The sequence below is a fragment of the Diospyros lotus genome, chromosome 4, assembly GCF_014633365.1.
Source record: "Diospyros lotus cultivar Yz01 chromosome 4, ASM1463336v1, whole genome shotgun sequence".
In the NCBI taxonomy this organism is placed as follows: domain Eukaryota; kingdom Viridiplantae; phylum Streptophyta; class Magnoliopsida; order Ericales; family Ebenaceae; genus Diospyros; species Diospyros lotus.
The window spans coordinates 12,563,592-12,590,146 of NC_068341.1; the positions used below are offsets into that span (position 1 = coordinate 12,563,592).

Here is a 26,555-nt window from a genome sequence, read left to right on the forward strand (position 1 = left end):
TGTTGAGAAGAAAGAAAAGAGAAGGCAAAAGAAAAGTGAAAAACAAGATAAGAAGAAGGAAAAGCGAATAAGAAACCACTGAGTGAAGATGGGCATTGGATAAAGAAGCAACGGTTAGGTGGTAATAAGTTTCTTGGGGACAAGAAACATTTCAAGGGGGGGAGGAAATTGTCATGTCCCTAGGAGGATTAGAAGGGTAATATTGAGATAGAGATATAATAAAGGGGTAGTATTGTAATAGGCTTATATTAGTTTGTTAGGAGATATTTGGTTGTTTGTTAGGAGCACATGGGTGCTGTTAGAAATTAGTTAAGGGGCTACCTATGCCTATAAAAAGGCCATTGTAGGAGGAGATGATATGCTTGAATTGAATGAATGAAATTTGATTTTCTCTCTTAAGACTCTCTCCAATCTCCCTCAAGTTGTCCCCCTTTCTCTCAATATCTCTCTCTTTTTCTACTGATTCTCCCCCTCTTATAATTCTGATTTCTTCTCCCAATTCCTATCACAACCCTAACTAATCTTTCATCTTCGGAATCCTAAGTTTCCATTGACTTGTTCGCTTCATTTACAGTGCCAACTTCCTTAATATTGGCTAAAGTTTCAGTTAGAATGTAACATCCCGGTAATTTGGGAATAATAAATAACTATTAATTTAATTAGGAATAAGCTATTGATGTAATTCAAGTGATTATTAAATGGTTATAAGTTTAAAGGAAATATTAATTTAATTTGTATTAAAAGAAGATATTAAATCATTTTGTATTTGGGAAGTGGGAAATTCATTATTGAAAGTTTGGGATATAAGAGTAAATATAGAGTGAGGGGTATTTGTGTCAATTTTCGGAAATGGTGGGGGTGTAAATGTGAATTTCGGAAGTGGCCGAGGATGCATTTAAAATTAACTTGATGCGCTTATAGAGTGAGGTTGTGGGCTAGCGCGGGCGGTCGCGCGCGTGAAAGGGCATGTGGCAGGTCGCGGGTTCGAGTGGCCGAGGGTGCGCGCGAGGCTGGGAGGAAATTTGTGATTTTTTCACCAAGGAGACGCCCAAAACGGCGTCGTTTAAGGCTGAGGCGCTGGGCTGCGCTGGGCTGCCACGCGGCAGGCGTCTGGTGACTCTTCTTTTTTGCCTTTTAAGGCTGAGAGAATGGGTGAAATTAGCAAGATTTTAACAGCAGTTAAAGGGAGAAGTTACAAAGGAAAAATGGCGCACGCAGAAGCTAAAATGGAGGAGAAAATCATGAAGAAATTGGAGAGAAACCCAGTTTAATTATTCAGGTAAGTCGTGTGAATTGTGTAAATAAATTTGTGCGGTTGGAATTTAATTTGGGGTTCGATTTTATTAATTTTTGGTTGAATATACTGTTGTTATGCAACGTGTATTAATTTAGCAACGAGTAAGCGTGTAAGCACTGGGAAAAGTTAATTTAAGGTAAGCTCTTTACTCCCTTCGTGATTCTCTTTCGATTTATGAATTTTATATCCTTCCTCAACCCGATTTGGTTATAGAAATTAATTGTGTACATTATAGTTAATTATTAACTAAATTTTATTTAATTAAATTAAATAGGAGGCTTCTGGGGTTTAATTCTGTAAATGCATACGGGGTATTGTACTGCCCCTACTTCCTTGGGAATGATGCCGAACTTGGTTGGGGTTAGGTTCTTCGTGAGTCAGTTGAGGTTGTGGCACCCTCCGAGGTGAGTTGTTGTAACCGGGAGTCTTGGGGTTTTACTTGTGTGAGTTGTAGGGTGTGGGATATACAGCTACTGACTGTCGATTGTTGGGTTGTGGCAGTTGATGGCTGGACGTATGGGTGTCAGTTATCAGCTGTTACGATAGACTATAGACAGGTCGGGCAAGCTGGTACCGCCAGACACCCACCCTTGGTGTTGTGCCTATCATGAAGTGGTTATGGTTTCTTGTAGGCGTGAGTGGTAATGACAGGTGGCATGAGTTGTTGACCGGTGGGGCAACGTGTTGACTATTTGGTGACACTGGAGCGAACTGTCATCGGGCCGAGGGCGGCTGTTGACCGGTTGTTCCTAGTCATGGATTGTCGACCGGTATTTGGTCACTATCGATCAGCTCTGCCATTATGTGGCATATTGCATGACATTACATTACATGGGATCGGGCTTACATTCATTGAGGGTCATGCTTTGTATGTACAGGGAAGTGTGCACATTGGCATAACCCTGGTTGGCCTGTTAAGTGCCAATTTGGGTACGATAGGCGCGCATGTACATTTAGAGCATTTTGCCTGTGTGAGTTCTTATATGGGCGTAGCATGGTCTGATGCTTGGCTTATGGGGGCTTTGTCATCACGTTAATGCTGCAAGAGCCATTGCATTTATTATCTGTTGCATCGTGTGGTTACCGTTGATTTGGTTTATGATTGAGGATTGTGGTATGGAGTTGACCCTTGATAGCTATGAGTGGATGCTGGGCTCCAGATAGCTATGATTCGGGGACTCTGGTATGTGACTGTGATGAGAGCTTCGGGCTGGTGTGGATCTTGTTGTGGTCGGGCTCGTGGACTTATGCCAGCCAGTTCATGGCTGTGGCAGGTTAGTATGCTGGGACTTGGGTGCCAGGATGTGCATTTCTTATGTGGGCCCCAAAGACTGTTGTGTGCATTGTTATATTTATGCGGAGTACTGAATTCTCTGTTGCACGATATGGCATGGCATGTTCATATATTGCATTGCACTTTGTGCGGGTGTGTTCTGGGTGAGGGATGTATTCCCAGCTTTGTTGTTGTTATGTAGCGATGTGTACTCTATTGTGGTTTATTTCTGGTTTATCATTGTCTAGCGAGGCGTATGTCGGGTATGGCTATTCCTGGTTTTGGTCTGTCTTACCTGCATTTAGTGGGATGTACTCCAGTGTGGGAGATCTATACCCAGCCTTACCTATATTCATTTGTTATGCTTGCTGAGCCTTGTGGCTCATCTTGTTTTTACCATCATTCCAGGTGTAGGAGCTGACACAATAGCTAGACTATTTGGCGTGTCAGTTGCAGATAACTGTGTGCACAGGGCAATCCTAACTAAAAGATCCGTGAGGTGTGAGTTGTGTTCGGGGGCTCGAATATTGTGGATTGATTGATTAGTTTGGTTGTGATGTTGTTATGTATAATTAAGCCCCTGAGTGATTGGTTTATGTTCATTTAGCTTTCGCTGTTGTGGTGTGTTGTATGATTTGGGTTGAATTGTAATTAAAAAGATGAGAAAAATTCCAGGATCGTGACACAGAATCTCCTGACTATATGAAAATAATTCAGTAACTCATTTTTCCTTGTGTTTGCTGGAATTTCCCTCTATGTGAACCTTTCTTTCAACAATTTCAGATTGTCCTTTTGCCTTTGCTGCCCTATCAATCTGTTCATCATAGATTCCTTTTGAACAATGCCATTCACCACTAATTTCATCACTGATGTTGCATTCCTCCTTAATAGTTCTGCTGAAACTGGTACCCTTCAAGCGCGCTAGAATACTTGAACTCACCTATTCCGTTTAATCACTGAAATTGATTTCAGCAACCTTCAAAATGAATTGGAACCACAGCCAAGAACCGTTGGCTGTGATACCAATTTGTCATGAACCTAGGGTTCATAACGGGCTAAAATGGACAATTGGAAAGATTCGATTGAATTAAGGTCAAGAGCAAAATGTATTAGAGGGAAAATTGAAGAAGAATGAGAGAGAAATTAGAGAAAATTGAGGGAGAGCAGAAGAGAGAAATGAGAGAGGGATTTGAGAGAATTTCTTAGAGAGAGAATGAGAGTTTTCAATTATCAATTCAAGCATATCATCTCCTCCTACAATGGCCTTCTTATAGGCATAGGTAGCCCCTTAACTAATTTCTAACAGCACCCATGTACTCCTGACAAACAACCAAATATCTCCTAACAAACTATTTTATCCTATTACAATAATACCCTTTTATTGCTCATAGGGTCATGACAATCCCTTAAGTTATTAACTAACTGTAGGTACAACACCTTAAATACCTAAGGTACAACAAAGACAAATACATGTAACAGAAAAATTACTCTTATGCCCTTGGGGTCCTGACAGAGGTGTTCATGGAACAACCACTAGGTTTCAAGGAAGGAAAAACAGATGAAGTGTGTAAGCTGAAAAAGGCTCTCTATGGCCTCAAGTAGTTACTGAGAGCCTGGTTTGGCAAGCTCTCCAAAGCCATGAAGCTTATGGGATACCAGTGAAATAGGGGGGGGGGACCACACTCTCTTTTTCAAGCACTCATTAGAGGGAAAGGTGATTGCATTACTAGTCTACGTGGATGACATTATTGTAACAGGAGATGACATGGAAGGACAAAAGGTTCTAAGAAGCAAGTTGGCTCAGAACTTTGAAATCAAAGACTTGGGATCACTTAAATACTTCTTGGGAATAGAAGTGGCCTATTCCAAAGCAGGTATTTTCCTATCCCAATGCAATTATATACTGGACCTTTTAAAAGAAAGAGGTTTGCTGGGGGGACAAGGAGTGTGCACTCTAGTAGAGCCTAATGCTAAATTGGGAGGAGATGCTAGCAGTTTACTAGTCGACAAAGGGAGGTATCAAAGGCTGGTAGGTCGGTTAATTTACTTTTCACACACTAGGTCGGATATTGCCTATGCAGTGAGCTTGGTAAGCCAATTTATGCATAGTTCTACTAAGGATCATATGCAGGTTGTAAAAAGAATATTGTGCTACTTGAAAACAACCCCAGGCAAAGGAATTCTGTTCAAATAAGATGCAGATTATGCTAGATCTTTAATAGATAAAAGGTCTACTATTGGATATTGTGTGTTTCTAGGTGAGAACTTGGTCTCTTGGCGAAATAAGAAGTAGAGTATAGTGGTAAGGTCAAGTGTTGAAACTGAATTCAGGGCTGTGACACTTGGTCTATGTGAATTGCTATGGCTAAGGATTGTTCTAGAAGATCTAAAGATTGCTGTTAATGAGCCAATTAGGTTATTTTGTGATAACCAATCAGCCATAAGCATTGCTCATAATCCTGTGCAACATGACATGACTAAGCACATTGAGATTGACTGGCATTTTATAAAGGAGAAGCTTGAGAAAGGTATAATTCAAATACCTTATGTTCCATTTGAGAAACAGGTGGCCGATCTTCTAACAAAAGGATTGGCTACTAGAAGATTTGAAGACCTAGTATGTAAGATGAGAATGATAGATATTCATTCACCAGATTGAAGGGAAGTGTTGACGTGTGAAATTCAAGGAGAAAGGGAAAGCAACCATCCACGACTACTTCTATAATGATAAGGTTTTTAGAAGTTTCCAAATTCTATTTTGGATAGTTTCCTAATTTCAAATTAGGATACTTTCCTAATGTGTCTTATTGTAATCTTTCCTTGTTGTAATCTACCCTAAGTTGTAAATATTGAACCCTATAACTAGGGTTGTATGTTAATGAAATACGTAAAGAGTTTTCCGTTCAATCTTACAACAGTAGATGGTTATAATAGTTGCTAAATGGCAGTTTGGTGTTTTAGAGGAGATTGTTAATATTGTTAGAGGAATAAGCACTAGGTTGTAGGTTGTAACTGCTAATGATTGGCAGGAAGAGGCGCCTATGTAAAGGGGTTTTCTCTATCAATAAAGCGCATCGATGAATTTCATAGCAACTATCATTTCCTTCCCTAACTCTCAATTCTCTTATGTTCCCCCCCCCCCCTCTCCCCTCTCTCTCTCTTTCTCCCTTCACCCAAGGAGAATTATTCTATCAGGATCGAGGCCTTGACAATTTGGTATCAGAGTGGTTATTCATGGTGAGATTTCAACCTTGAAGCGATCGGAACCAACCCAAATTCTGCTGACTCTAGTTAGAATTGTGGCGGCTCTTACCGAAACGTGAAGGTGAGGCAAACCCAGAAAGCTATGACGGCTGAATTCCACTATTCGAAGGTTGGACGATCTTAATTGGGTCGACATTATGAGGCGAGCAAGACCAGATGTGAAGGCGAGGAAGATCCAAAAACTTTGACAGCCGAATTCCTTTGAGCCAAGAACTAGGCTGTCTTAATTGGTCCAACATGATGAGGCGAGCGAGACTAACAGCGATCTTGGTGTCGAACGAGGTAGGCAAAGTCGATTCAGTAGGTGGGTTGTTCGAATTGAAGAAGGGGGTTGTCCAAAAGTTTGAGTCTTGGCCTACGATGGATAACTTCAATTCAGGTGGTGATGGTGAATGATACAAGAATGAAGCGGATTGAAGCGCAACTGCAACAGGTGTTTGCTGCTAGGTAAGACTTGCAAGGGTGGATGGGAGCTATCGATGAGTTGAATGATTGTAAGTTGGATCAAGCCTTTTCTCGAATGCACGAAGATGTGGCAAGTCAAATCCGTGAGGTGTGCAATCAAGTGTAGAGTTTCATGGGACAAAATCAAGTGCGATTATCTTCTGATTTTCCTCTGAAGGAAAGGACGGAGCTGATTTTGACTAGATTGGACCAGGCTCAAGGTCAGCGAAATCTCTGGAGGTGGAGGTCGAGACAGTAGTGGTGGAAGAGTTAATTGAGGATCGAGTGGCAGGCAGGAGGCTGGGAGTGCCGGTCGCTCACTCTCATCCTCTATTTCCTATGCCGAATTTGGATGTGTCGATGTTTGAATGGTAGAATCCATGATGGTGGATTTGAAGGTGTGAAAAATTGTTTAACCTTTACCAAACCTTGAAGCATCAAAAGATTACGCTAGTAGTAGCCTACTTGAACGATGTGGTCAACTCCTAGTTTTAGGATTGGTATGAGTCTTAAGAAGGCAGTAGTTGGTCAAGATTCGTGGAAGACTTTTGTACCATGCTTGGGGATCGAAATTTGGTAGATGTTGTGGAAGAATTTAATAAATTGAAGTAGGTGGGATCAGTCCAGCAATACCAATAGAAATTTGAAGAACTTAAGTCCATTATGCGGACAATGAATCTGGGTTCGAGTGAGGCCTACTTGGTTTCGACTTTCATAAGTGGCCTAAATGAAGAACTTAGGCCGATGGTCAAGAGCAACAACCAAAGTTGGTGAAGGAGGTAGGTGAAGGTGCTAGGCTACAAAAGATGCTGGTGGAAGCTTTGATGAAAAAACGACAGCTTTCTTTTCGCAGCAATCAAGTGGCTTTCATCTGTGAGGTAAGGAAGTTGGGAAATTTGGCTAAACGTGAAGGGCAATGTTGTTCCGCTTGTGACAATGGGGAATCCATCTTTCAAAGGTCGTTTTGGGATATTTGAGTAGCGGAGACAAGCTGACCAGTGTTACAATAGAGAGGCTAGGCACATGGAGCACATGTTGGACTTGAAAAACAGGATTCAAACACACCTTTCCTTGCCCAAATCTAGGAACATAATGACTATTAGCAATTTTAATTTTTCTAGAGCTAATTATGGGTTCATAGGTCTCAAATACTCTTAGGTTAGGAGTATGTGATCAATAGCTCAGAATCCAATATCCACAGTTCATTCCTAGTAGTTTGTGAGGCAATAAAGAGTTCAGAATTAAAGCACATACCTACTTGAGCCAGAGAGCATGATTCCCCTTGAAAAGTCTTTAGGAAGGATTTTAACTTACTGATCTCCTCTGCATTCAAATCTCTCAAGTCAAAGGTGATAGTAGACTCAACCTTTTTATGCAGGTTATTCTGATTTTTTAGTAGAGATATGCCCTTGTTGGATTTTTAGACCGCAGGTTCTTAAATCCTCTGTTATATCTAGGGTTGTTGGAACTAATTTCTTGGACAGAAATTCTACCACACTTACTCTCACACACTCACGGATTTGATCTAAGGAACAGATTTAATAGAATCAATAGAAAACATAATTAAACCAAATAAGAAACACAAACCACACATCCACAAGAACATCAAGATTATCCTAGTTCATGCCATGTGAATGGCACTACTTCAGCCTCTAAGATCCTCCTGAGAGCAGTCTTTATTTCTAGAAATCGATCAATTCAGTAACGACCCTTCTCTTCCTTCTATTCCCGAGTACCCCAATTGTTTTCCCCCAAGACTTTCTCTCATAAACAATCAACACTCGTTACAAATAGAAAAATGAGAACTCTCTCTCCATTTGCTACCCCTTGCCCTCTATTTATAATAGTGGGTGGATATCCTAATGAATATTATTAGATATTTATAGTTTAACCCCCAAACTATAACTAATTACAGTTTGGGTTACAACTATCTAAAATCTCAAAAGGAACTCTAGCGAACTGCCATCATTCACTGCTACTGCCATCATCTTCTTCTTATACCATATACCCGAGACAACCTTTAACAATTCTCCACCATTGTCTTGAGTATACTTCAACCTTCATCCATCAAGCCTTGGCTTTTCAATAGATGAAATGAACCTGCTCTCATAGGTTCTTCATGCTGCACCTGATCACTCAAAACACAAAACAAACATCAAAGAAAACAAATCAATGCTGTAAGACATAACAATGGACCACCTTTGGATAAAATTCCAGCTGCAATAACTAAACTTGAAACTCTCATTAGATATTATCCTTCTCAAGGGATTTTCCTAATGGATGCATTCCTAACACCAATATGATTGGTTTCTCCATAGTGTCTAAGTACACTCCACCATAAACCAAATCCATACTCAATGATACTCATTAATCCAAAAGTGTCCAAACTTTTTACACAACATCACAACACAGTGAATCTCATCCGAATTGGCTTTTCCACTGCTAGACTTTATTCCTAGCTCTCCAAAACCGGCCTTTTAGGCTTTACCACTGATCTTCCTCTAATGTTTGCTTCAAACAAACAGGACTGCTCATCTCTACCTACCAGTCTACTAAGACATGCTTACAATTAGAGTAACCTAGGCTGCCTTAAGCTGTCCAAACCCTATTCCAATCTCTATGCCTTAGTATTTCCCAGCTTATCCTTCCTCCCACACTCTCAAACACTGATCTAAACACTCAGCTACACCTTGAGAGTTTTATTTTGGAGAAAATACCAATAAAGCTGCCCATCAATATACTAAGCATACCACTGGAATATTCACAGCTTCCCCATGCACTCAATTTTAACCCTTCTGGACTCTTCCAATCTTATATCTTACCTAAGGAACTACTATCATATCTCATACCTAGAGAGACCTTCTAAGCAACCAATCCTTGCTTACCTTTCCCTCTTGCCTCTTATTCCTTGGCTATACTATAAGATCACTTTTCTCTTAGTTTCCACATGGATAATGGTTGTTAGTGATACCTATTTGATCCAAATTAAGCCTTCATGTGCTGCTTTAATCAATGGCCATTTGTCTAGCATTTTTCCTAGACTTTTCCCCATTTCCAGCACCTTCCTTAATTCTCAAATAGACACTTCACAGCACTCCACCCCTTTAACCTAAGGGATCTTTCATCTAAGTCCAACATTCTCCCCAAATTTACATGGCTCCATGCCATTCATTTGGACAAGAGTGCATCACCTCTTCTTATACAAGAGGTTCTATTTACCAGCCTGCTCCTTAGCACTCAAACCTGAGCCTGAGCATCCTTCAAACCCAACATTCCATACCTCACTGGTAGATTATTTGTGGTTCTATCTTTTACCCATCCTAGGCAACACTAGACCTTCTATTCCCTTGCTCATTACCTACAAGATGATTCTTCTTCCCTTTCATTGCTTAATCCAGATTTTGATCAACCATGGGCTTCACCATACAAGACAACCCTTGCACACACCCTTTTCCCCTCACTGTTCACAAGGACCCTCAATGCAGGAGCCAAAGCTATACTAGCTTCCTCCCTCTCACAATCTAGCCCAAGCTTACACAATGAATATGACCAAAAAATTTTCAGATTTCTCTATTGCTATACCCTGGTTCATAGGTTAGTTTTGGACATTCCCAAAGGATTCTCCTTGCTGGCCAGCATTCCAAATTCCATCCCTTGGCCTTGGAATCAACTAATTCCATGTCCTATTAGTAGAGTTTTTCCCTCATAGGTAAGAACCCTAGCTTTAGGAGACCTAGGTATACCTATTACACAACTCCACACACCTAACCCTTCACACCAGAAGCAATTTCCAGCAAGCTTCCTAAATTCCAGCAAGCTCATGTACGCTTGGGAATTCCTTAGGAACACATCATCTTCACTAGGTTCACCTCACCTAGCTCCACCATGAGACAAGGCCTAGATAGGTCCCCCTAGATCCTAGAAACTGATCTCTAATGGGCTTGATACTTTACTCTTGATTATTGCCTACTAACACCATATCACCTACTATGACTATAAATTGAAAAAAAATTCCTATGATAAGTCCACCCTAAACCTAGAAACTATGCTATATTTCCAGCATTTCTAGATACTTATAGGGCATCTGCACTATTATAGTCAGCCTCACACACAGATGAAGAAATTCTAGGGTTTTTCTCTAGGATTTCACTCTTTCTTTTGGGACAATTCTTCTTAATATGTCCCTAATCATGGTAGTGATAGCATCTTATCATTTTCTTGTCATTCCTAGACTTTAACCTAGACCTAGACCTACCCTTAAATTTAGGGTCCCTGTTTTCTGGTCTAGTCCCAACTGTAAGAGCATCATGTATAGAGTTCTTTCCTTCAACCTTATGTTGTAATTCCTTGGAACTCAAGGCTCCGGTCACATCATCTAGAGACAACTTGTCTCTATCATGTTTTAAGATGTCAACAAAGGTTTCATATGACTTTGGTAGAGAGTGCAATAAGACTAAGGCCTTATCCTCATCATCATATTTAATGTCTATGTTCTCAAGATCCATACATAACTTCTTAAACTCATCTATGTGCTCCTGCAGTTTCTTACCTTCATCCATTTTAAAGGAGAAAAATTTGGTTTTCAAATATAACCTAGTAGACAAGGTTTTAGTCAAGTAAAGGGTCTCCAATCTTTTCCAAAGGTTTAATGCCGTGGTCATTTTGGCCACTTCCCTCAAGACTTTGTCCCCTAAACTTAAAATCAAGGTGTTAAAAGCTTTCTTGTCAATATCTTTCTTTTCTTTTGATTTTTCCTTTTTTTGTTCTTCAGTGGAGGTTTCAAGTAGTGTTTCTTCCTCATCTAAAGCCTCTTCTAGTCCTAGATTCCCTAGCAATGCCCTCATTTTCATCCTCCAAAGGCCGAAATCATTTTGGCCATCAAACTTCTCAATATCATATCTAGTTGCAGCCATTATAACACTGTTCTATGATAGAGAATTCAAAACAGATGAAATCTTGAAGGTTCTTGGACTGTTCTTGAACCTAAAAACTAGCTCTGATACCAATTTGTTATATCTAGGGTTGCTGGAACGAATTTCTTAGACAAAAATTCTACCACACTTACTCTCATACACTCACGGATTTGATCTAAGGAACAGATTTAATAGAATCAACAGAAAACAGAATTAAACCAAACAAGAAACACAAACCACATATCCACAAGAACATCAAGATTATCCTGGTTCATGCCATGTGAATGGCACTACATCCAGCCTCTAAGATCCTCCTGAGAGCAGTCTTTATTTCTAGAAATTGATCAATACAGTAACGGCCCTTCTCTCCCATCTATTCCCGAGTGCCCCAATTGTTTTCCCCCAAGATTACAAAGCTAACAACCCTAGCCTTTCTCTCAGAAACAATCAGCACTCGTTACAAATAGAAAAATGAGAACTCTCTCTCCATTTGCTACCCCTTGCCCTCTATTTATAATAGTGGGTGGATATCCTAATGAATATTATTAGATATTTACAGTTTAACCCCCAAACTATAACTAATTACAGTTTGGGTTACAACTATCTAAAATCTTCAAAAGGAACTCTAGCGAACTGCCATCATTCACTGCTACTGCCATCATCTTCTTCTTATACCATATACCTGAGACAACCTTTAATATCCTCCCATTTTGTTCAATACATCCTCTTTATCATGCAATTTGAAGCATGTTTCTCTCGTATGTCTTGGCTTTTTGCAATAGGAACACCATAATTCCTCCTTGTTTTGCTTAGAGGAAGGTTGATCCCTTCCTAGCAGTGATTTTGTCCACACACCCACCTTATTAGAAACCATAGCAGATCCTTCCAAATGATGGTCATCAAAACATGGTTGTCCTCCTATGTTCCTCACTGCGTACTATGAAATAGACCTCATTTAAAGATGACATTTTTTCACAGCTAAGAACCTATGCTCTTACTTGATCAAACTCAGGATTGAGTTAAGCCAAAAACTCTACTATTCTATCCCTTTCTAGCGTAGAGGTCAGAATAATAGCAACTTCACTACACAACATCGTAATATCTTGATAATGGTCTAACTCAAGCCAAAAACCATTCATTCGATTATGGTAATTAGTTACAGACAATGACCTTTATTTTGTGCTATTGATTTTTGTCTTTATTTCATATACAACAGATGCATCTTGCACCTTAGAGTAAGTCTTATTAATTGTCTCCCAAATGTCCTTAGTCGTAGATAAAAACATGTAGTTTTTACTCACCTTGGGTAGCATTGAACTCCAAAGCCATGACATCAACATTGAGTCCTCTACATCCCAAGCAGCAAACATGGGATATGAGGTCTTAGGTGCTGGTCCAGTGAGATGAGCAATCTTCCCTCGATCCTTCAAAAAAGTTATCACCAGCTGAGACTATTGAAGGTAGTTACCACCATCTAGGCAGTATGAATAGTGCATGCCTGGTAGCTCAGCAGAAGAAGCACCTTCGGTTGATTGCTTGATTAGCATTGCTTATCTCGTTGAGATGGGAGAAGCCGTTTCTGAGATTTCAGACATTATATGGAATGAGAACAAGAGTGGTGAAGGGAATAACAAAGAGTTATCCTGGCAATGAAGGCTCACAGATGACTTGAGAGAACCAGCTTTGATACCATGTAGAAATTGGCACAGAAGATGTAGGAAAACCGAAGAATATTAACTCTTTCAATAAATATGAACATTGAATTACATTCCCAATTAATAGGGAAGAAGAATACAATATAGGAAAGATACAAAAAAAAAGGAAAGATATGCTGTACACTACACAAGGAAATCAAAAAGATACAAAGACAAGAATAGGAAATATCAACATCAGAATTTCTTTCTAACTTTTGGAGATAGTATTTGTCTTAATTTAGGAAGATTAGCTCAAGATAACATCATCCAATTTCCTCATAAGCTTTGAGAATTAATCAACAATAAGGTTAGGAAAAAGGGGGATTAAACAGTTCGTGAAGATAATTCTAACAGAGATTAAGTTCAAATTTTATTATCTTTATTCAAATGTATTCCTGTATTTTAGAAGATATTTCAGAGGTCTTCGTGTATATATATACCACACTTGAGTTCTATAAAATGATGAGAAAGCATTCCTGTTTAATTGAGTATTCTTTCTTCCTACTCGAGTACAGCTTTCCATCGCTGAGCTTGTTTAATTTTGTTCGCTTATGAATGTATGTTGGTTTTCACCGATCCTGCTCTCCTTAGGTACATTTTAAGATTGCATGTGATTGCTTTTGGGTTGATACCATCCAAGGGTGTAATATGTGAGGAGAATGTAAATAATTTGATCATAAACAAGAACCAAAAAGCAACAAATGAAGCCTTTAAAATCCCACTAGATCTGGTTGGCTACATGGATTCTAGCCTGCAGATCACCTCTATGTATAGCCTTATCTTCTGTAATGCCATTATTTACCATGTTGGCTACATAATTTAGACCATAAACTATTTATATCCATATAGAACATATAGTTGCTGGCCATTTTACAAAATGTAAAGAATTATCTTATTTATTAGTTGCACAATTATAAGGTCCTGGCTTCTTTGTACTTATTACATATATATTGATTTGTATCTTGACTTTTGAATGGCTAGGGGTTTAGGGTTGTGAATATGTATTAGATTTGCTTTTATATGGTGCAGATCACTAACATGGATTGTGGAATTATAGTTTGGGAGATGTGTATTTTTTGTACACTTAACATTTTTTTCTAGCCTAAGACAATCCTCTCTTTGTCTTTGATAATGATGCTTAAAATTGATACGTTTGCAGAGTGATGCAGCAAAAATGTATGAAATGATCAGGTTCAATTCAACGGAGCCTCACGTTAGATCAAATCTGCTTAGATGTTGCGTCTGTGGAGGAACAACACATTCTTTTAGAATGCTCTCCAATGAACCGGAAAGTATTTGCCCAGGAAGTGACAACATTGACCCAGATTTAAGAGAAAAGGTCACTACTTTTCATATAATTTAGACCGTCTCTAAATTGATTTTGAATTTCAGGATTATTTGATGAACATGGCCCTTCAATATAGTACTTGGAATGTACAATTTGTTTGGACATTTTTGCATTTCATCTGACTTATATCTGTGTTGCTTTACCATGATGCTTTGAGTTCATCTTATTCTGCATCCTCATGATAATTTCTGTTTGTAGCATAGATATTGCTGATTGTATCTTCAACTTTGTTTAATTTTCTATGTATGTCTTGCCTTCTTTGCTTATTGACATATTGCTGCAGAACCTAAACCAAAGAAACAAGAGTAATAACAATTATTTAAACCAAATATCAGTACTCAATATTATTTATCGAAATTTGATTTACAATATATCACTAAAGAATTATTTATAAACAACTAATAGATAAAAATATACTCTAACTAGGATTGCTTGATCCAATCTGATTAAAGAGTATAAAGATAATCCCAATCTAATTAGGATTCTAGGAAATAAAAGAATTTAGGAAACAAATTTGAAATAAATAAACTAATATCACAATATTAATTTCTATTTTTATGCCTAAATTATTGTTTCCCAAAATATTTGGTTTTACAATCTTCATCATTCTCACTCAATTGAGAAGAAACTAGGCTCTAACGGGTTGGATTGTAGATACCACTCCAAGAGCTAAAGATTTAAGACCCGAAAATCCTCTTTAGTAATTCAAGTATTATCTGAACTTGGTTGATCTTTCCAATTGAAAAGAAATTGTTGATAACCACCACTATGAGAAGAAGCCACAATCTCATTGTCAAGCACAACATCAATCACATCCTTTTGCTGCAATTTGCGTGGGATACAAAGAGCCAAGTGGCTTGTAGGAACTCTAGTAGGCAAGAGAGGAGGCTTAAGTGTGCCTTGATAAGGATTTAAATCTTTTAGATTGAAAACAAGACTATTATTCATATTTGTTAAAATTATTAGTATATATTATAATTATTATATGTGCGTGTTTTATTTTATAATTAGATTAAACCCATAGGTTTAAGGCCCATTATGTTTATTATAAATAACAAGTTAAGAGAGGCTAGTTTCTTAAATTTTTTCTCATAATTATTTTTTCACATGGTATCAGAGCCACTGGTGAGAAAAAAACCCTAGCCGTCGCTGTATATTTTTTTTCCAGCGACCGAAACCCTAGCCGTCATACCCAAACATCACTGCCCAATACCAGAACCTCACTGCCCGGCCACCATTGGATCACACCACCACCACCATCGAGTTTGCTAGCCCTAGATCGGCCGACCGCCGGACCACACACGCGTCGCCGTCGCTTGCTGCCTCCATCTCCACGCGCTGACGCGTGACAACGAGTTCGTCGGCCAAGTTTTTTTGGCTTCTCCAGATCTGATCACCGGCCACCCCTCAAGCCACTCCCGGTGTCGAAACCCTCACCATGTCTGATTTCAGTGATGTTTCTGTCGGTGCTATTCTTGCTCTGGCACCTGTTGCCCCTGCTGCCTCTCAGTCCTTTACTATCTCAAATCTTGGGACAATCAATATTACCACTGTCAAGTTGATAGGGTCGGCCAATTATCTCTCATGGGCAGTCTCTGTCAAAATGTGGTTCAAAGGGCAAGGCCAAGCGGATCATCTTACCACAAAGGCTGAAAGTGTGTGAGAAGCAAATCGGGCTAGATGAGAACAAGTTGATGCCCAGTTATGTAACCTCCTATGGCAGTCTATTGATCATTCCATCATGCAGCTCTTTCGCCCCTTTGAAACTTGTGTTGATGTGTGGAAGGAAGCTAAAGAGTGTTATACAAACAACATCCAACGTTTATACACTGTGGTTTCTAATATCAAGAATCTCAAGTAGGAGTCGTCCATGGAATCTTATCTAGGGCAGGTTCGGGCTCTCATGCAAGAATTTGATGCTTTTCTTCCTCTCACTACAACCTGCACCGAACAGATTGCTCAACGAGAGAAGTTTTTTATAGTTATTGCTCTTTTCGGTCTGAAACCAGAGTTTGACGCCATCCGACATCAAATCTTGACCAGCTCCGCTAGCCCTACCATGAAGGACTCTTTCAAAAGGTTGTTGAATATGACAAGTGCACATGGTATGTCCTCTTTTTCTCATGTTGTTTCTCTAGCTGAATCTTCAGCTCTTGTGTCTCAGGCTTCCACTGTAGGAGGTAATAGAGGACGCAATAATAATCGCTCACGTTCACAGTGTACTTTTTGTAAGAAACTGGGTCATCTTGAGGACAAATGCTAGAAGAAACATGGTCGGCCAGTTGCTCCACCTGTATCATCTACCAGTGCAGCTCATGTATTTCAAAGCGATCCTAGTCCTGCTCCATCTCCACTAGGTTCGCAATTGGTACTTATGTCTACAGCTAAGTATGATGCCTTCCTGAAGTTCCAGGCCACCCAACCGTCTCATCCTGGTAATCCTGTTGCTTGTGTTGCTCAAGGCTCATCTGTTAGTTCTTGGATTTTAGATTCTGGCGCCATTGACCATATGTGTGGTAATGAACTTCTTTTCTCCCCACTTACCTATTCTGATATCTTACCTACTGTTACCTTGGCTGATGGTACCAAAACTGCAGTTAAAAGAATTGGCCAAATCACACTCACCTCGTCTTTCTCATTAAATTCTGTTTTATATGTTCCTGATAATAGCCCTTTTAATTTGATTTCAGTTAGCCAACTCACCAAAACCCTTAACTGTTCTGTTATCTTTACTCCTATATCTGTTTGTGTTTAGGACCAGGGTACGGGGCGGACGATTGGCGTCGGGCGTGAGTCATAGGGCCACTATCATCTTGCTGTGCCTAGTTCGCCAGTAGCTTGCACCAGTGCCACTTCCCCAAATCTTCTCCATTATTGTCTCGGTCATCCTAGCCTCTCCAAACTGAAGAAATTAGTTCCTATTTTGTCGTCATTGTCCATGTTTAATTGTGAGTCGTGTCAGCGTGTTAAACACGCTCGTCATTCTTTTTCTCGTCGAGTTAATAATAGGGCTGAGGCTTCCTTTTCCCTTGTGCACTCTGATGTATGGGGGCCTAGTCGCGTCAATTCTACTCTTGGTTTTTCATATTTCGTTGAAGAAACAACCATTTTGCAATTGGTTGTTTCTTATGAAGAGTCGGTCTGAGTTGTTTTCTATTTTTTAGACATTTACTGTTGAAATAAAAATACAGTTTGGAGTTTCTATACGTGCCTTACGTAGTGATAATGCCCTTGAGTATTTTTCTTCTCCATTTGCTACCTTACTGCTAATGGCATCCTGCATCAATCTTCTTGTCCTTACACACCTCAACAAAATGGTGTTGCTGAGCGTAAGAATCGCCATCTTATTGAGACTGCACGGACGCTCCTTTTACATGCCAATCTTCCCACCAAATTTTGGAGCGATGCTGTTCTAATTGCTTGTTATCTAATCAATCGCATGCCATCTTTAGCGTTACAGGAGCAAATTCCTCATTCCCTTTTGTTCCCTACACAACCACTTTATTCTGTTCCTCTTCGTGTTTTTGGATGCATCTATTTTGTGCATTCTTTTTCACCTGGACAGGATAAGCTTGCTGCAAAATCTTTCAAGTGTATCTTCCTCGGCTATTCCCGGTTGCAAAAAGGCTATAAGTGTTACTCTCCTGAGCTGCATCGCTATTTTTTGTCTGTTGATGTCACATTCTTTGAACATCAGTCTTTTTTTCTGATTGCTCAGCCTGATTCACAGAGTCTTCACTAGGTTTTGCATGTTCCTTTTTCTTTTCTTCCGCTATTCTCCTCGGGTCCATCTGTCTCCTTTGTGGCACCTACCCTATCGTTTTTTGGTCCACCTACCACGGCTCCTCCATTTCTTACATATCACTGTCATCCTCATCTCGCTACTGGCGCCAGCATTCCTCCAGCCCAGGACTCTCCGGACTCACTCTCTCCGTCTGTGGTGCCTCCTGCTCTAGATCTTGAGCCCGACAATCTCCCTGTTGCTCTTTGCAAAGGTATACGGTCTACTTGTAATTCCCATCCTATTTATAATTTTTTATGCTATGACTGTTTGTCTCCTTCTTATAGTGCCTTTGTTTCGAGTCTTTCCTCTGTTTCTATTCCTAAAACCACAGGTGAAGCTCTGTCCCATCCTGGTTGGCTCCAGTCTATGCTAGATGAGATTGACGCCTTACATTCAAATGGTACTTGGGATTTGGTGTCTTTACCACCAGGAAAGACTCTCGTTGGTTGCCGTTGGGTATTCACTCCCAAAGTGGGTCAGGATGGCCAGGTGGAACCGTCTTAAGGCTCGCTTGGTTGCCAAAGGCTTTACACAGATCTATGGGTTGGATTATAACGATACTTTCTCTCGTGTTGCGAAAATGGCCTCTGTTCGCTTCTTTCTCTTTCTGGCTGCTACGCGTCATTGGCCACTCTATCAGCTTGATATTAAAGATGCCTTTCTTCATGGTGATTTGCAAGAAGAGGTATATATAGAGCAACCACCTGGTTTTGTTGCTCAAGGGAAGTCCAATGTAGTTTGTAAATTCAAGAAGTCTCTCTATGGTTTGAAACAATCTCCACGGGCGTGGTTTGACAGGTTCAGCACTGTGGTCCAAGTCTTTGGTCTCACTCGAAGTGAGGCTGATCATTTGGTTTTCTATCTCCATTCTTCTTCCTTATGTATCTATCTTGTTGTTTATGTAGATGACATTGTTATCACAGAGAGTGATCAGGTTGGAATTCAGAAGCTGAAGGACCATCTACATCAGCACTTTCAGACCAAAGACCTAGGCCGATTTCGGTATTTCTTGGGTATTGAAGTTGCTCGATCAGGAGATAATATCTTAATTTCTCAGAGAAAGTATGCACTTGACATCTTAGAAGAAACTAGTATGGTGAATTGCAAACCAGCTGACATCGCAATGGATCCGAACGTTTTACTCTTGTTGGGACATGGGGAGCTTTATTCAGACCCTGAACGGTATAGGAGACTGGTAGGCAAGTTGAACTATCTCAGTGTCACTCGTCCTGACATTGCTTTTGCTGTGAGTGTAGTTAGCCAGTTCCTTAGTTCTCCATGTGATTCTTACTGGGATGTTGTTATCCGGATTCTGAGATATATCAAAAGACCGTCAGGTAAATGGTTACCTATGGGGACAAGGGACACACAGATATTTGTTATTATGCAGATGCGGATTTGGCAGGATCTCTTTCTGATCGTTGGTCAACTTTTGGGTATTGTGTTCTTGTGGGAGGAAATCTAGTTTCTTGGAAAAGTAAGAAACAAAATGTAGTAGCTAGATCTAGTGCAGAGGCAGAGTATCAGGCTATGGCTAATGCAATTTGTGAGCTCATCTGGCTTAAACAACTTCTGCAGGAACTCAAGTTTTTGTGAAGTGTCTCCTATGAAGCTTATTTGTGATAATCAAGCTGCCTTAAACATTGCTTTCAAATCCAGTGTTCCATGAACGAACTAAGCATATTGAAGTCGATTGTCACTTTATTAGAGAAAAGCTAGTTGAAGGTGTTATTGTTACAGAGCTTGTTAACTCCAATGATCAACTTGCAGATGTCTTCACCAAGTCTTTAAAGGGTGCTCGAGTGGAATATATTTGTAACAAGTTTGGTGCATATGATATCTATGCTCCAACTTGAGGGGGAGTGTTAGAATTATTAATATATATTATAATTATTATATGTGTGTGTTTTATTTTATAATTAGATTAAACCCATAGGTTTAAGGCCAATTATGCTTATTATAAATAACAAGCTAAGAGACGCTAGTCTCTTAGGTTTTTTCTTATAATTATTTTCTCACAATATTATTAGGTAAGTCAAGTAAATAAGCATTAGGTCCAACTTTTCAAATGATAAGAAAAGGGCCACTAGATTAGGCATGCAGTTTCTTGAAGGAATGCTTAAGCACTCAGGGTGTATACGAACCATGACATAATCACCTCGATTAAATTCCCTAGCCCTACGATGTACATCAACACAAGTTTATAGTCAACATTAGTCATTGAAATTTTCCTTCGAATCTTAGCATTTTGTAAGTTATGGATGAGCTGGACAAAATATCAGTGGACTCAAAAATTTTTGGAATCCGTGGGGTAAGGGTACAAGATCAATAGGGGTGCAAGGGAGTAAATAGTTATCAAAGGCATGAGGCGTAACTTTGTGCCCCTTCTCACCATTGAGGTGCAACAACATGCTTGAGGCATTGCCTAGGTGCATGAGGTGCGCGCCTCATGCAAAAATGCAAGGCATAAGGCCCATGAGGTGCAGGTTTTGCATATAAAAGTATACTAAAACCCTATTTCTTGTCCATTTGTCATCGTAGATCTTATTTCTTGTTGATTTGATTATATATTTTTATATATTGGTAAGAGGTGAACCTAGCAAGGTAAGCTTGAGGTTTGCCAGCTGTCCCACTCATTGGAGAACTACTCATGCCTGCATTCTGCTTCATTCTTCTAATTTATTTTGCAATTTAGAAGAAACTAATTCATCGTCGTAATTGTTTTTTAGTGTGTTTTCTACTCTAATTTTTTTTATTTCTTCTAATTGCAAAAGAAATTAGAAGAAACTAGTTGTTTTCCTGTAGTTGCTTCTTGCAGTGTGTCCTTCTATAATTTTTTCTTTCCTCCAATCTCTTTTGTAGTAAAAAGGAAATAAGTGCGAAAGAAACTAATTGTTTTTTTGCAATAGTATTAGTTGTTATTATAGGGTTAGTTATTTGTTATTTATGATTTTATGATTTTGCATCTGTGAGAAGAAAATAATGTATTCCACCATTAAGTGTGTAAAACAAGGAATATATATAGAAGAATTTTAAGCTATTTGTGCTAATACTCCTTACTTCTTATTTAACATTCCCCTTAAGCTGGAGCATATATATTGAGCATGTCTAGTTTGGTACAAATGTAATTCACACGAGAACCTTTAAGTGACTTGGTGAGTAAATTAGTCAATTAATCGTTAGAACCCATATATGTTGTAACTACATCCCTAGAGAGCACCTTTTCTCTAACAAAGTGGCAATCAATTTCAACATGCTTGGTTCTCTCATGAAACACAGGATTAGAAGCAATATGCATTGCAACTATTGCAGATTAATTGTCACAAATCAATTGCATAGACTTGACCTACATAACTCCTAAATCCTCAATCCTCAATTAATTGTTTCAGCCACGTTAGTTCACATGTTGTTACGGTTATTGCCCTATATTTAGCTTCTGCATTAGATCTGATGGCAACAGTTTGTGTTTTACTTTTCCAAGAGATTAGGTTTTCACCCACAAATACACAATATTCAAATGTGGATCGTTTGTCACTAGGTGATCCTGCCCAATCAATATCTGTATATTCCACAATTTAACTGTGTCTATGATTTTTATACAATACACCTCGACTGAGGGAAGCCTTAATATACCGAAGAATACGAATCCCTGCATCCTAGTGACTGTCACAAGTCAAGCCAAGAACTGGCTTACCACACTCACAACAAATGAAATACCAGGACATGTGATTGTGGGGTAGTTAAGTTTCTCAACCAGTCGACGATAGCGCCCATGGTTAGAAAGAGGCTCTCCCTGTCTTGGTAACAGTCTGATATTCGGATCCATAGGAGTATCTTTTGGCTTACATCCAAGCAACCCTGTCTCCTCTAGCATATCCAAGGCATACTTTCTTTGAGAAATATAGATTCTTTGCTTTGACAGAGCTACCTCAATACCTAAAAAATATTTTAAGGAACCTAGATCCTTAGTTTGAAATTGTTGGTGAAGATGTGCCTTTAATTCAGCGATACCAACATCATCATCTCCTGTAAGTACTATATCATCAATATACACCACTAGAAGAATGTGGCGGCCGGACTAAGAGCGATAAAAAACAGAATGATCAGCTTCGCTACGAGTTAACTCAATCTCAAGAACAACTTAACTGAATTGACCAAACCAAGGTCGAGGAGACTGTTTTAAACCATATAAGGATTTTTGAAGGCAACACACCAACCCAAACTCCCTTAAGCAACAAAGCCAGGAGGTTGCTCCATATACACCTCTTCTTGTAAATTGCCATGAAGAAAGGCATTTTTGATGTCTAGTTGATGAAGTGGCCAGTGAAACATAGTAGCAAGGGACAAGAAAAGGCGAACAGAGGAGATCTTAGCAATAGGGGAAAAGGTATCGCCATAATCAAGGCCAAAAACCTGAGTGTATCCTTTGGAAACAAGGCGAGTCTTAAGGCAATCAATCCGGCCCTTAGGACCAACTTTAACATTGTAAACCCAGTGACAACCAATAGTAGACTTACCCTTGGGAAGAGGTACCAAGTCCCAAGTCCCAGTGGAATATAAGGCAGCCATTTCGTTAGCCATAACAGCCCGCCACCTTGGATGGGAAGGAGCTTCAGAAACATATTTAGGAAGATAAATAGAAGATAAAGAAGAAATAAAAGTAGAATATCCAGGGGACAAAGAATTATAACTAACAAAATATGAAATGACATGGATAGTGGTGCAATTACGAGTACCTTTGCAAAGAGCGATAGGTAAGTCAAGATTAAAGGGTGGTGGACTAGAGGAGGAAGAACTAACAGGCACAAAGGATGAGTCAGGGGATGGCTCCCTCAGACTAGTGACGACAGGTGCTGCTAGTTGGGCCACAGGTCAAGAACCCCATTGATAGACCTGAAGATCAGGGCGATCAAGGTGAGAGGTGGAGGGCAATGAAGGAGAAGATGAAAGATCAAGAAAATGAGTAGGCAAAGGTAAGCCACTAGACACGAACTCAGAGACCTCAGATGAAGAGGAAAAATGAGGAGAATGACTTAAAAAAGGTAACATCTGCTGAAACAAAATAGCGAGCTAGTTGAGGAGAGTAGCAACGATACCCTTTCGGAAGGCATAAATAACCCAGAAAAACACGTCTAGAATGTGTTGGGACTTTATTTTTTGCCCTAGTATGACTAGGGTTTGCCCTCCCACCTATAAAAAGCCTCTTATAGCCTTTGCCTCTAACGGAAAAATTACTTTTGAGAAAAGTAAAAAGAAAAATACCCAATTTTTATGAAAAATTGGATTCGATCTTTACGTTCTTGTTGCAAGAAGATCGAAGAGGCGTGCTCGCTGACATTCATAAGGCTTCTCTTTGGTGTGGATCACTTGTGGAGGGTGGGTGACACCTCACGGCACGAAGATCCAAACTTTTCTCGTGTCGAATAACCAAAAGGCTGGCTTTTGTTATTTGTTTTATTTTTGAAAAGATTATATATTTGCCAACTAGATCCGTTCCTTTTGGGTTTCACGATCGACCAAAGAATTTTGCTGATCGAATAATTTTGAAATTTCCGTTGTGTTCTGTTCCTTAAAACCCAACATTGCATCTCCTCCATGACGGCTATTCTCCATTTCTCCTCCTATAATGCACGATAGATATCCTTAGGAATAATCATATCTCAAAAAATTGGAAATAGGGTGCTCAGTGCAAGATTTAACCCCTTTTCTTAGAGCAATAGGAATATCTAGATCATACTCCTGCTTCCTCCCTTTGTCATCTTCCCTATTAACATCCTCAGCATCTTTTCCAGTAGTTCTTTCTGGACTTATCCTTGGTTTAGATAGAATGGCTGGTTGAGGATCACGGGTTCTTCTTGAGTAAACCATCAATGGTGGTTTGCTTTGAATCTGATTATCCTCTTGATTTTGGTGTTCCTTATTCTCTCCCCCTTGATGGGTTTGAGTTGGAGAAATAGGAGCTTAACAAGGTTCAGATATTGGTTGGGATGGCTCGCTATCAAGATTAGGTATAGGTAAGGAAGTAGAGTAGTCTGGAATAGGCATCCATGGATCCCAATGGGTTGCTGTTTTAGTGAGGTTTTCTTGCTGAGAATGGTCATGAAAAAATGGTTGATTCTTAATGAATGAGACATCACAAGAAACAATAAACTTTCGGGTACTAGGATTGTAACATTTATACCCTTGTTGGTTAGGAGAGTACCCCACGAATATGCACTTGAGAGATTTGGGATCTAGCTTGGACAATGTTGGTTGATTGTTATGAAAAAAAATAATGCACCCAGACATTTGAGGAGTAAGAGAGTTTAGAACTCGAGTATGATGAGGGAAGGCTTCAAGAAGAACATCTAGAGGAGTCCTAAACTTTAGGATTTTTTAGGGAAGCCTGTTAGTGAGATATGCAGCTGTTAAAACATCTTCTCCCCAATAAGAATTTAGAACTGAATGAGTGAACATTAGGGCTCTTCCTGTCTCAAGAAGGTGGCGATTCTTTCTTTCAGCTATCCCATTTTGTTGTGGGCTATAAGGACATGAGTTTTGGTGAATGATGCCATGCTCAATTAGTGTTGGGGGTTTATCTCTTAAGGGGAGAATGATTAAGAAAGGCTGCAATGAAGGCAAAACTACAAGTATGTGATAGTGGCAGTGAAGGCCAGAGAATGGCAATGAAGGTTGGAGAAAAATGCCCTAAAAAAATGGCTTTGATACCATATAGAAATTATTGGAATTCTTGTATATTCATAGCATAGATTTACATTCATATTTAAGGTGAATCTCGACACCTTCATAAAGAAACTATCAATCTATCTTCTAAGGAAACTAGCTATTAAGAAAATTTATACAATTAGGAAACTAACTAATTAGGCAGCTAATAAATACGAAAAAAACTAACTGTACATTCCATATCTACATTAGGAAACATAATCTTCTTTATTCAATGGTGAGCCCATTAGCCAAGTAAGTCTTCCATTTCCATTATTCCAACATATTCACTTTCAACTTTTGCTTCATGACGACCCATTAAGTGATGGAAGGCTCACTTAATCTCTCAAACTTATGTTGAACCTTTTGCTAATATTTATTTATAGAAGTAGTCAATTTCATTTTGGCAAAATGAACCCTCTCAATATTTGTCATGGAAGGCTCACAAGTGAAGTAATCTTTTGTGTCATCCGACCAATCTAGAAACACATTAGGGTCTAACCTACTATCATACTCCTAAACATCCACTTTCACATTCATTTTCTCTCTAGTCTTCCTGTCTATACCTATGGGGCAGAGCCCTTAGAGGTGATTGGCTATGTTCACTTTCTAGATTCCTTTCATGATGGATGTCTATTCTTGGATTGCCACCTATAGTTTCTTCCAAGTAAGATGCTTGCAATCATACCAAGGTGCTTCATGATGTGTATTTTTATCTAGTGGTTGCCTAGGTTCTAAATGAGGCATTGTCTCATGTGAGCGATGAATCTTATTGGAAGCAATGTGTATCCCTGGAGTATTGAGTGCGCCATGCACAGACTATTTGAATGGGGACTCTACAAAATCATATTCTATCTTTGCTTACCTAGTATTTTGAGGACTTGTGCCATTTGTTTAGTAAGTGTTCCCACTGTATTGGAAAGGCTCAAGATTGCTCATGGTTTCAATGGATTTTATGGAATTTTGTAATGACTGAAGATCAGTTGCTGTAGTGGAAGAAGGTTGTTTGTGTTTGTCGGCGGCCAGTCACGTAAACTAGTAATGGGAGAAGGCTAAGGAGTGATGCAATAGATTAAGTGATCGCCTATCAATTGCAACTTAAATGCAGATAAGAAACCTACTAGGATGCACAAATAGGACTGAAATTTAAATTAGATGACAATGACAAATAACAAAAATACTGCTTGAGATGCAACAAATAGGGTAAGGGATTTTTTTTTTGGAGCTACGAATAAAATTAAATGGACCTAAAACAAATTTACAAGAAATACCCAAGAATAAATGAATATTAATCAAGTTTTCAAAGTAAAGAATGTACTTTAACCAAAACAAGGTTGGATGTAATTTGGATAAAATGTACTCCTGCAGTGGATGGGACTGGACAGTGGGCTAATTAGGGGTAAGGTATTGCAATTGGGCTTGAGATAAAAGGCAAAAGCAGGCTTATGGGTTTGGGTGCAGATAGGGTGCCCAGATGGGTTTGATGGATTATTTAAGAAAAGAAATTGGGATTGAGTGAGAGGGAAGGGCTTACTGGCAGCGAAGGTGTGATGATGGTGACAAGGGCTCCGGTGGTGATGGCATTGCCTGCATTTGTAGATGTCAGGGAAGGCTTCAGTCGAACAAGCAGCAGCGAACTGAGAACGTTTCTGATGACACCAAGCTGTTCCGTTGGAGATGATTGGAGGCTGCGACAGTTCCAGCAAGTTTGTCGCCTAGGGTCCTGATGTCTTCAGTGTGCAAGGATTCCAGCAGTGAATGTCTTTGTCAGAAAGGGTTTTGACTGCTGTGCCGATGAGTGGCTGTTGCTGTTGCAAAAAAAAAAAAAAAACTGAT

General features: G+C 39.4%; 1 protein-coding gene across 3 annotated transcripts in view; it reads left to right on the top strand.

The window, feature by feature from the left end:
* Nucleotides 1–26,555, top strand: part of LOC127799587 (CSC1-like protein RXW8) — a 73,951-nt gene that overhangs the window by 34,630 nt on the left and 12,766 nt on the right. For all 3 annotated transcript variants that reach the window (XM_052333746.1, XM_052333745.1, XM_052333747.1), the window contains one exon: nucleotides 14,045–14,224. In XM_052333746.1, the coding sequence (XP_052189706.1) occupies nucleotides 14,045–14,224 (180 nt within the window). The remainder of the gene's footprint in view (nucleotides 1–14,044; nucleotides 14,225–26,555) is intronic.